The 12,558-nt window shown below is 38.6% G+C and overlaps 1 protein-coding gene across 2 annotated transcripts; it reads right to left on the bottom strand.

Moving 5' to 3' along the window:
- Positions 1-9,568: 9,568 nt before the first annotated feature.
- Positions 9,569-12,358, bottom strand: LOC149244034 (uncharacterized). 2 transcript variants are annotated; one of them, XM_089367912.1, is made up of 3 exons: positions 11,888-11,940; positions 10,364-11,521; positions 9,569-10,144 (listed from the first exon to the last, which is right to left on the bottom strand). In XM_089367912.1, exons 1-3 carry the CDS (start codon positions 11,906-11,908, stop codon positions 10,061-10,063), a joined length of 1,263 nt encoding a protein of 420 aa, XP_089224038.1. In that variant the 5' UTR covers positions 11,909-11,940; the 3' UTR covers positions 9,569-10,060. The 2 variants fall into 2 exon arrangements, with proteins under 2 accessions (XP_089224038.1, XP_089224037.1); XM_089367911.1 differs by having other exon boundaries at positions 10,364-12,358.
- Between the last annotated feature and the right edge of the window lie 200 nt (positions 12,359-12,558).

The following is a 12,558-nucleotide window of genomic DNA, read 5'->3' as shown; positions in this document are numbered from 1 at the left end:
CGTAGCTTTCCCTATAAGGTCGGGAGAGGGCTCTCTCCTTTAGAATCTCAGTCAAGGTGATTGGATCGGATAGGGATTTTAGGCTAGGTATAGTAGCTCGAAAGGTTTTGAATGAATTTGTTGGTGTTTGCTAGATCAGATGGAGCTGGGCAGTTTAGGTCTGGGAAATTAGGTTAGAATGTAGGGTGTTCTATGGGGCAAGGTAGGTATAGGATTTAGCACTTGAAATTAAGTGAGGTGAGGTCTCTAAGATTGGTGAGGAGCCGAGGAGGGCATGTGGCAATCATGTATCCTTCTCAAACAGAAAAAAACATAGAATACTGAATGATTTCCCAATGTAGAGCACTGCAAACAATGGATTCTACCTATCTATCTTGATATCATTCAATTAGAAGCAGTGAAATAGATGATGGCATACATAAAATATGTAAACAACTGATAACAAAAGAAGAAACTATGCTAAACCACCATATCACAGGGATCCCATAAAATAGCTGCACTTCCTTTTAATTTCCTTGCCAAACTACTTACAATGGTTGACAATCAAGCTCAGAGCATCCAAGTGAGTCCAACCCTACCAAATGACCAAGAAAACACATAATATAGACATCTAAAGTACTCATGTTGACCTTCAGGGGTCGAATCCATGAGAGGAGGGGTTGTTTCAACCATTTCCCAACAAAGAATTGGAGTATAGGCAGTCAAACAACTTGCCTCTAAAAGAGGGGAAATTAATTCATTTGCCTCAAACCACCTCTAACAAATGAATCAACCCTCTAACACTTTTTTACCATTACATTTAGATTCTATGTCATCAATTACATCAATGAAATCATCAATGAGGAGAGAGAAATCAAATTCATAGTCAAAACAGGCAAATTTTGGCCTCCTGAGCAAAATGGCCCTAAGCGCAGCGCCACTGGTCCTAAGCGCAGTGCCACTTTCCACCTGATTTTGGAGGCCTTCCCCTTATCCAAATTGAGCCCATGATATCTCATTGGAAAGGTGTTCAAGTCTCATTTCTGGAACACCTGGAATTTTTGAATTTGGAGTTCATTTTCCCCCTCCAAACTGGAAAAGCTACATCTCTGTGTCCAAAAAGAGGTAGAAAGGTCATTTTTAGGGAGTTTTTGGACCTTTTGGTGGACCCGTTCTGCTCCAAAAATTTTGAAAATTGCTAGGGTGCATGTCCTTGATACCCTAAATTCAAAAATGCAAGCCATTTGTCCATTGGGTGCCCCTAGAAAAAGCACAGCGCTGGTGGCGCTGCGCTTCTGGGCAGATTTTTTGTGTTATGAATTTCCAAAATTTCAGAATGAAAAAATTTCTTCAAAAGCTACCCAAATTTGGCATGAGATACCACCATCAACTAATTTTATAGGCTAGGGATGCTTCAACCAACATATTTAATCTATCTTGCTCCTTTTTGCCTTCCAAATATCTCCTTAGCCTAGCCTTGAACTTTCTAATCCTCATATTACAAATTTTGTTACGAGCCATGTGTCTGAGCATTTTCTTATCCCTGTTGGCCTTTCCAATGAACCTTTCAAGATGTAGTTTGACTCTTTCAAGCCAAGTTTCCCTATCTTTTTCGATTTCTTGCTCGATAGGAGCCAAAGTGACATGACCCTCTTTGTCACTTTGCCTCTTTGTCTTCAGTAGCTCAAGTTCCATGAGGACCTGTTTATGACTTAGTTGTTTGTTTTCTTCCTCCAGGTAAGTGATGACAAACTTAGCTCTCTCTAAGTTGTCCATCAACACTTGTATTTGGGCTTCTTTCTCCTGAATAATGACATCTTTGACAGTTTCCCTCTCTTGTGATTTTGCCTCCCTTATGAGGCTTTCTTTGTTGCCTTCTCCTTTTCGCTGAACTATCACTTGTCATCTCCTCATCATAGTCAGATTCAGCTCTATCCATGATTTAATCAACTCTCTTAGTTTGCACAGTTTTGACAATGTAAATGTGATGAGTGGTATGTTCTAGGGTTTGTAGGGATGAGTGAATTTTATATGGTTATGGGCAAAGCATAAGCTATGAGAGTGAGGGGAGGATTTTTGGGAATGAGATGTAGATGAAGGTGAAGGGAATAATGGGTAAAGATTTTGAGTTATCATACTAGGCAATGGAATAAACAAACTGATTAGGGTTTATAGAGGAAAATTAGGGTTTAATACTAGGAGTGGAGGAAAGGTCCAAAATATCAAACATGCAAGCCAAAAATTGAGTGAAGAGAGGGAATTTACTTGTAAAAGGTGAAATTGGAGGAAACTTGATGAGAATTTTCAATTTGGAGTGATTTTGAGGCTCCCTGCCCTATGCACAGTGCTAGGCTCTAAGCGCAACGCCCTTCTCCCTAAGCGCAGCGCCTTTTTGCAGACCACTTTTGGAGGCCTTCCTGATGTCCCAATTGAGCGCAAGATATCTCATTGGAAATCGTGTCGAGTTTTCCTTCCAGAACATCTTGAATTTTTCAATTTGGAGTTCCTTTGCCCTTTTCAAAGTCAAATCTCCCAAGACTGGTCAAAATGTGTAGAATGAGGCTGCCAAAATGCAGAGTGTTGTTTCAGTCAATGTTTGGAAGTCTTCCTGAACTCCAAATTGAGCTCATGATAGCTCATTGAAAATATCTTTGTGTATAGTTATCATTTGACTCATCAAGAAAGTCATTTGGTCAACCCAGTTAGAATAAATATTTATTTTCCCAAGGTCACTCCAAAAGTACATTAACTCTCTTGTAGCAACTGTATTTTTGACATTTCTCTAAAACCATGACACTTGTGTACAAACTGAAGGATTTTTTTATTCTTGGGTCTATGACGAACAAAAACCTCTCTCTCTTTTGTCAAATTCATATTTTCTTGCTCAGAAACACAGTTTGAAGAAAAATTGTGCCTTATGTGTGGTGAATGGCTTGTTCCTTGGAAGGACTTCTTGACAAATGATGAAGAACTGATGTTTGATGATATGAAATTGCCTCATACCTTCTGATATCTCTCATGCCTCCTATTCTCTGATATTTTTTCTCCCATAGCCAACCCTAGCTCAGTGGGAGGGAATTTAGGGTTTTAGTGCTTGTTTCTCTTTTGCTTTTGCAGGTGAATTGGTGCTCATGATGACTTGATTTTTGCAGTGGCAGGTGCTTGGCAACATCATTAGATGCTTAGGAGTGACTAGAAACCAATATTACATATGGGAACATAAAATTACATAAGAAATGAAGATAAAAGAAAAATACTATGTTTTCACCTCAAAAGGTGAAAAAACAAGTTTTGAGGTGAGAACTACATTACGCTTTCGAAATAATAACTTATGACTTTGTTGATCATTATTGGAATCCTCATGTATTTTTTGATCATTATTGGCACATAATCATCAAATTTTGACCATGGTGGGACCCTAAAACCTAATGAGACCAAACCCTAAGATTTAGAAATGAACTACAGAGTAAATATGAACCATGACTGAACTATATGGAAGAGGATCAGCAAGTACAGATCATGAGGGAAAAACTGAAGTGATTACCACCATCAGTGGATCCATGACCTAATGGAATGCAAACTCATTAGTATGGGACTCCTAACATGAAAATGCAAAAGAGCAGATTTTGATCACTGATGGCAGTGTGAAAATGCTGACACTAACATTGGCTCCAATGGGGATGGTAGCTCCTTGGAGGTGCCAAGAACACCGTAGACCTAGTAGCCTTATCCAGTGGGCATGGATTCAAAAACTCAAACTGAAATGCATGACTGTAAACTGATGACTTGACGAAATGGACTAACTTTTACTCAACTAAAAACTAACTCGATACTAAAACACAACTGACAAAATGGAAAAGATGCTCAAAATGGAGCTTATTCAATAAAACCTACTTTAACTGTTTCATTCATCACCTGATCAAGTGAAATGAAACAACCAATGCAACCAAGTAAGCATTCTAGTTGCTGTTTTAATTCTCCGCAAGTGTTTGTTTATGAGAAAGAAGAGAGAACTACTGCAATGCAACTACCATGAAAACTTGTAAATACATCCAAATTTTCCTAGATTCAATAATATGGATGGTCTATCTAACTCCAAAAATATTGCATAAGGATCTTGAAATTCATGTGCACTGGGACTTAGCTCATCCAATTGATTACTTTGCTTCTCCTCATACCATGATTTCAAACTTTCATCTGAGATTTGTGACGAGACTCCTGTTGAAAATGACAAAGAAACCGGTTGTTAGATCCAGTTTGTATCAATACTTTTTCCAAGCTCATAGTTAGCTAATGGAGAAGGATTTTGATTGCAGATATCATCCAACACATCAGCTATTGGATCGTGAAAACCTTGAAAAGATTGTTCCAACCCATTTTCTATTAGCTCTAATGAGATTTCATGATTCTCTATAGGATACTCATTTAAAGATATGCTATGCAAAATTCCCTTCAAAAACTGAAATGATTCAAAATATAATGGCACAGAATCATCTTGCATCATTTGATCATATGTTACAGCTTCCAAGTCTTCATTTGCAACCTGACATTCAATGGCATTCAAGGGCTGAAAATCTAGATGTGAGAAGTCTTGAACAAGGATTTCATTGCCCTCTAGATGGTCCACATCAAAACTTATCGACGATTGATTTCTGATTGAACGAAAGTTGTCTCTAATGAACTGAAACGAAGTAAAACAAAAAGGCAAAGATCCTTCACTTACTTCAAAATTTGCTACACTTTCCTCCTCACTTCCATAGCTGATATGCATTGGTTGATCACAGTATTCGAGCTGTTGGAAGTGAACTTCCTACTTCCACAAACCAGCTGTTGATTTGTCTGCAAGACTAGATTCTGTTTGGAGAACATAATCATCATCATACTAATCAAACTGAGGCAAATCATCAGTATAAAACACATCATCAAGCATACATGTCATATCAATAGATCTCTCTTCTCCAAGATGATCTATAAAACAATCATTATCAGATTTATGAAAACTGGGATAAGAAAGAAAATGTTTTGAATCAGCCACTTGTTCTTCTTCAATCAACGAGCCATGGTCTTGAACATCATACTCATTCCTTGTGGTGATCTTTTGCATCATCTCTTCCACTGCACTTATCGAAATGTCGAGCTTTACCTCTAAAGATGTCGATTCCTCTGGATCTATGTTCCTCATATTTTTTTCCTTCAACTTTGCCCTTCTGATCAATAGATTAGCCTCTACATCTACTGCATTGTTTTTCATCTCTTCAATTGTTGCAAGGTTCCTTTCCCTTAGCTGAAACTCCATTTCTGGACCAAAGGCTTCCGGGTAGTGTAAGAGAGCAGATCTAGGAGGAGGTCTTATATTAACCAGCATCGAAAAATAGACTTGGTTAAACCTGGTAGAAAACTATTGCATTGTCTCCCCTAGCAATCTTTTCAGCTGGTTATATTCTTCTAGAATCAAGAAAGGGTTCTGTCTGACCACCCACTTGTCAAGGAAAACTTTGACGAACTGCTGGAAATCTGAGATGCTCACATCAGGCAAGGTTTTGAACCAACTCTTGACTTTGCCTTGCAAAGAAAGAGAAAAAAGCCTAACACTAACATCTTCTTCATCAACTTCATAAAGGTCAAGAAAAGACTCAAAATTCAGTACATGTCTCTCAGCAGTGATGTTATCACATTCACCATCAAATCTTAGTAGATATATAGGTAATGATTTTTAGGGAAAGCATGGGATATAGGAGGTAAAATCATAATTTTACAAGGTATAGGAGTATATATAAAAGTTGTAGAATTAGTCTTGGTCTCTTTAGGCTCATCAGTTTGAAGACGGTCATCATAAGATTCGGAAGAAGGGTCTTAATCAAGATCAAAGGCATGTGAATATTTTGTACTCACAATCTTCAAAGGGAAAGAAACAAATGTAGGTCTAGGATCTTTCCTCAAATATAGTATACTTCGTAAAGCCTTCTTGACATTCTCGGGAAAAGAGAAGAAATGATTTATAACAAAGAACATAATGTCTTGGATGAAATTCCAACTTGAATACCTGATCTTTCCATATTGTCCTTTCATGTTTTTGTCGGTCGGGTTCATCCTCCAGTGGAGTCCTTGGATCTGATCTCGAAACTGATTTAGAGTTACCAGGAGAATGATTTCAGCCTTCCGGTGTCTGATCGTTGTCCACCATAAACAATTAGATCTAAACTTGATACATTTTACTAAGGAACATAAAAGTACATCCCCAGTATGGTCGCCACTATGTTATCACCTAGATCTGCCTGAGGCTGAAGAAGGTAAGCTTCCACGATAACCACAAACAACTTAACCTTGTGGCTAGCCCTACAAGGTTAGGAGAGGGCTCTCTCCTTTAGGATCTTAGTCAAGGTGACTGGATCAGATAGAGATTTTAGGCTAAGTATAGTAGCTCGAAAGGTTTTGATTGAATTTGTTGGTGTTTGCTGGATCAGATGGAGCTGGGCAATTTAGGTCTGGGAAATTAGGTCAGAATGTAGGGTGTTCTATGGGGTAAGGTAGGTATAGGCTTTAGCACTTGAAATTAAGTGAGATTAGGTGTTTAAGACCAGTGAGGAGCTGAGGAGGGCATGTGGCAATCATGTATCCTTCTCAAACAGTAGAAAACATAGAATACTGAATGATTTCCCAAGGTAGAGCACTGCAAACAATGGATTCTACCTATCTATCTTGATATCATTCAATTAGAAGCAGTGAAATAGATGATGGCATACATAAAATATGTAAACAACTGATAAAAAACGAAGAAACTATGCTAAAACGCCATACCACAGGGATCCCATAAAAATAGCTGCAATTCCTATTAATTTCCTTGCCAAACTGCTTACAATGGTGTACAATCAAGCTCAGAGCATCCAAGTGAATCCAACCCCACCAAATGACCAAGAAATCACATAATCTAAACATCTAAACTACTCATCCTGACCTTCAGGGGTCAAATCCATGAGAAAAGGGATTGTTTCAACCATTTCCCAACAAAGAATTGGAATATAGGCAGTCAAACAACTTGCCTCTAAAAGAGGGGAAACTGATTCATTTGCCTCAAAACCACCTCTAACTAATGAATCTACCCTCTAACATTGTTTTACCATTACATTTACATGCCATGTCATCAATTACATCAGTGAAATCATCAATGAGGAGAGAGAAATCAAATTCATAGTCAAAACAGGCAAATTTTGGCTTCCTGAGCAAAATGGCCCTAAGCGCAATGCCACTGGTCCTAAGCGTAGTGCCGCTTTCCACCTGATTTTGGAGGCCTTCCCCTTAGCCAAATTGAGCCCATGATATCTCATTGGAAAGGTCTTCAAGTATCATTTCTAGAACACCTAGAATTTTTGAATTTGGATCTCATTGGCCCCTTCCAAACGGGAATCTCCCAACACTACTTCTGTGTGTCCAAGAAGAGGCAGAAAGGTCATTTTTTGGGAGTTTTTGGACCTTTTGGTGGACCATTTCTGCTCCAAAAATTTTGAAAATTGCTAGGGTGCATGTCCTTGATGCCATAAATTCAAAAATGCAAGCCATTTGTCCATTGGGTGCCCCTAGAAAAAGTGCACCGCTAGTGGCGTTGCACTTTTGGGCAGATTTTCTGTGTTTTGAATTTCCAAAATGACAAAATTTCTTCAAAAGCTACTCAAATTTGGCATGAGATACCACCATAAACTTCTTTGATAGGCTAGGGAGGCTTTAGCCAACATTTTAATCTATCTTGCTTCCAAAGCTCTCTTTGGCCTAACCTTTAACTTTCTAATGCTCATGTTACAAATTTTGTTACGAGCCATGTAATGGTATGCCATTTGTCTAACCATTTTCTTATCCCTGTCGGCCTTGCCAATGAGCCTTTCAAGATGTAGGTTGACCCTTTCAAGCCAAGTATCCCTATTTTGTTCGATTTCTTGCTCGATAGGAGTCAAAGTGACATGAGCCTCTTTGTTACGTTGCCTCTTTGTCTTCAGTAGCTCAAGTTCCATGAGGACCTGTTTATGACTTAGTTGTTTGTTTTATTGCTCCAGGTAACTGATGACAAACTTAGCTCTCTCTAAGTTTTCCATCAAAGCTTGTATTTGGGCTTCTTTCTCCTGAATAATGACATCTTTGACAATTTCCCTCTCTTGTGATTTTTCCTCCCTTATGAGGCTTTCTTTATTGTCTTCTCATTTCTGCTAAACTATCACTTGTTGTCTCCTTGTCATAGTTAGAATCACCTCTATCTGTGATTTAATCAACTCTCTTAATTTGCACAGTTTTGACAATGTAAATGGGACAATGTAATGGGGATGAGTGGTATGTTCTAGGGTTTGTAGGGATGAGTGAATTTTATATGGTTATGGGCAGAGCATAAGCTATGAGAGTGAGGGGAGGATCTTTGGGAATGAGATGTAGATGAAGGTGAAGGGAATAATGGGTAAAGAGTTTGAGTTATCATGCTAGGCAATGGAATAGACGAATTGATTAGGGTTTATAGAGGAGAATTAGGGTTTAAAACTAGGAGTGGAGGAGAGGTCAAAAATATCAAACATGCAAGCCAAACATTGAGTGAATAGAGGGAACTTACTTGTAAAAGGTGAAATTGGAGGCAATTTGGTGAGAATTTTCAATTTGGAGTGATTTTGAGGCTCCCTGCCCTACATGCAACATTAGTCCCTAAGCGTAGTGCCCTTCTCCCTAAGCACAACGCCACTTTGCAGACCACTTTTGGAGGTTGTCCCTGTGTCCAAATTGAATGTGGGATAGCTCGTTGGAAAGATTTGCAAGTCTACTTTCCAAAACACCTTTAATTTTTCAATTTGGAGTTCCTTTTCTCGGTTAAAAGTCCAATCTCCCAAGACTGGTCAAAATGTGTGGAATGAGGCTGCCAAAATGCAGAGTGTTGTTTCAGTCAATGTTTGGAAGTATTCTTCAACTCCAAATTGAGCTCATGATAGCTCATTGAAAATCTATTTGTGCCTAGTTATCATTTGACTCATTAAGAAAGTCATTTGGTCAACCTGGCTAGGGGAAATATTGGTTTTCCCAAGGTCACTCCAAAAGTGCATTAACTCTCTTGTAGCAACTGTATTTTTGACATTTCTCTACAACCATGACACCTGTGTAGAAACTGAAGGAGGTTTTTTTTCTTGGGTCTATGATGGAAGAAAAGCTCTTTCACTTTTGTCAAATGCATCGTTTCTTGCTCAGAAACATAGTTTGAAGAAAAATTGTCCCTTATGTGTGGTGAATGGCTTGTTCCTTGGAATGACTTCTTGACAAATGATGAAGACTTGATGTTTGATGATATGAAATGGCCTCATACCTGTGAACCAATATTACATATGGAAACATAAAATTACATAAGAAATGAAGATAAAAACAAAATACTCTATTTTCACCTTAAAACAAGTTTTGAGATGAGAACTACATTAGGCTTTCGAAATAATAACTTATGACTTTGTTGATCATTATTGGCATCGTCATGTCTTTGCTGATCATTATTGGCACATAATCATCAAATTTTGACCATGGTGGGTGTTATCACCCCAAGAAACGTTGAAGTCGTGCGTCGGCAACCACAGCCCTGCCACCAGAACTTTCTCCAATTCACTTACACTCGCATCGCAGTCAAAACTCAGCCATAATCTACAGCTACTATTTCCATGACGTCGAACCAATTTGGAATATTCCATAAACGATTCTGAAGATGGAGTCCACATTAATACATGAAGCCTTCTTCCACCACTCTCCCTACCCTATGATATCCACAAGGATGAGTACTTGTCAATCTTAAAGTCAAATTCCACACGGAATGAATATCCACCCACATCGTTGGTGATAAAGCACAATATCCCACGGGGCGAATACCCAAAGTCTATCGGACATTCCAGTGTCCAACAACGTTGGTTGGAATCCTGTGTGCTAATTGTATTATTACACGCAAAATTCACGCTTTCAAAGTGAAAAAAACATTCAAGTTCAAACATATTCTGCCGAATTTGTCCTTCGTCCTGCACAAGCATTTCAGTTTACCCATTCAAAATCCAATTTATCTATGCTTCAAAACAATTTTCTTCTTTTAATAAAATTGAACACCCACCATTTCATCATCCACTTTTCCACTCAACATGAAATTTGGTAAACGGACGCCAGGGACCGAGTTCTGCACAAATTTGACAAGTTCCATTAGAACAACAAAATCTATAAATTGTAATATTGTTTCAAGTTAGAATGAGTTAAGCCACTCATCGATGGACCACCACACATTGATTGAACACCAATAGAATACTCAAGGTTTCTTAATTAGCAGAGAATATTACAGAAATTTAAAATAAATAAATTGCATGTATTAATGTTTGGTGTAATGAGCAGAGATATTCACCAGAAAACTGCAAACATCTTCCCAGAAAATTTTATTGTCTGTTGAAATCTTCAGACAATTCAAACATTTTAGGCTATTCATTCCTTCTATTCGATTCAGCTTCCAACACCTCTCTGCTTCAATCTCTTCCACAGATATTAGACCTCGTACACTAAGGGTTTCCAGCGCGATGCAACCATTTATGTTGAGAAATTTAAGGTTCACGAGACTTGAAAGGTTCAATGTCTCCAACTGCGAGCAGTCTTGCAGGTTCACTCTTACTAATGCTGATGGCAACGCAATAACTTGCTTTAGCTGAATATTTTCTGAAAGATTAATTGTTTGGAGCCACGGGTAAACACCTTCAGCCATATATATCTCGGATATGGATGTTCTCTTCAAAGTGAGATCTCTTAGAACGCCCATGGTCCGCTGATCCTTTTGAAAACTAAAGTTTTCTATTGGACATAAGTCTACTGCCAAAAATTGGATATTCGGCCCTACAATTCCTGCTGGTGAGAGGCACTCTAGACGGTGGCATCCCATCACAATCAACTCTGTTAATCCCCTCAAATTGGCCACAGAACGTGGTAAAATCGTCAACTCTGGGCTCCCTATTCTCAGTTGTTTTAAGTTGCCGAGTTGTTCCACCTCCTCGGGTAACTGTGACAAACAGGTAGATAGTAAATTCAGGTATCTCAGATGCCTTTGATATGGGATTCCCTCTGACAAGGCTACCAATTGAGCACATCCTTTGAAGTCAACATACTCTAGTGTGGAAATTCGTCCCAAAATGTCCGGCGGGATGAACAGATTCTGGCATCCTCGTAATGCTAGATACTGCAGATGCAATAACTTGGAGAATGATTTTGGCAGTTCTGTCAGATTAGTGAAATCAGATAGATCTAAATGTCTTAACCTTGCAAGTTCCCCAAAATTAACTGGAAGTGATTGTAGAGATGCTAGATTTGTTAACACCATCTTACACAAGTATTCCAATCCAGTCCATTTTAGGAAACTGATTAGATGTGGCATGCCACCTCGCTGGACAGCAGACGAGCTATAATTTTTTGAAACTTTCATCGAATGTCCGGCATGGAGCGTCGAGCTGCTGCTCGAGGTACTTGGAAGTTCGTACTCCATTCCGCTAATGTTCAACTCATTTAAGCGCGAACATGGCTGATTGCAAACGATAACGATTTTAAAAACTTTTAACATAATGAAATCTTGGATCTGTCAAAGTAGAGAGAAATATGAAATTGGAATATTTTTAACTGTATTTATGCTTAATAAATCAGTCCGTATTTCAGATTATACGATTTTTAAAATTTATATGAATGTGGAATCTTGGATCTGTTAATATGGAGAGAAATTTGAACATGGGATTAATGTATTTGTCTATGCTTAATACATCCATAAGTGTTTAAGATTACGTCACAATACTTGTATCTTGGTTTGCGGCACTGGGGTCAACACTGAGGTCGTTAGTTTCATTTTCTCATAATAAAAGACTGTGCATTAATTGAATCGGTCAAGACGTGCTACCTTACTGAAATTGTGATCCATAGAAGTCAGATCAAAGTTTTGGAAAAACTGTTCGATATTGTCTATGACACTGAAGTTCCAAAACGCTCAACTTTGGGAGACGAATGAAAAGATGAGAACGTACGGACGCAAACCGGAAATTGCTGCAAGCGAAGCCATACCAATTCAGCCAAGAGCTTCAATGATACCAGCAGTGACGACAAATCTACAGGGAATTCCAGCACGAATAGATGGACACATTCGCCTCTGAAACCGACGAAGTTCGATAAACGCTCATCTTTCGAGGTGCGAATTCCCCGCATTGGTAAATGTGATACGCCCTGACAATCAAATAAAGTTAATAAAAGTGGAGCAACCTACTGGTTTAGGCTTGTTACCGAAGGAAGGCCAATCTTTACGACAATAAATATATGTATACTGCTAAAAATAATCACGCATACGTGGGATTTACTCAATTCGACTATATCATTGGTGGAGCCAACCCGAAGAGCACAAAGTGTGCAAATTGAAGAAAGCTCTTTATGGGCTGAAGCAAGCGCCAAGAGCATGGTACAACAGGATAGATTCTTATCGATTGGATAATGAATTCGACAAGTGTGAAGGAGAACCCACCGTCTACATCAAAGAAAAAGATGGTAAAATTTTAATTGTTGTTTTATATGTTGATGATG

Source organism: Pinus tabuliformis, chromosome 8 (assembly GCF_031772625.1).
Source record: "Pinus tabuliformis cultivar Carrire ecotype Pingquan chromosome 8, CPIR1, whole genome shotgun sequence".
NCBI lineage: Eukaryota > Viridiplantae > Streptophyta > Pinopsida > Pinales > Pinaceae > Pinus > Pinus tabuliformis.
Note: the sequence above shows the minus strand (reverse complement) of the source record. Positions and strands in the feature narration are given on the sequence as shown.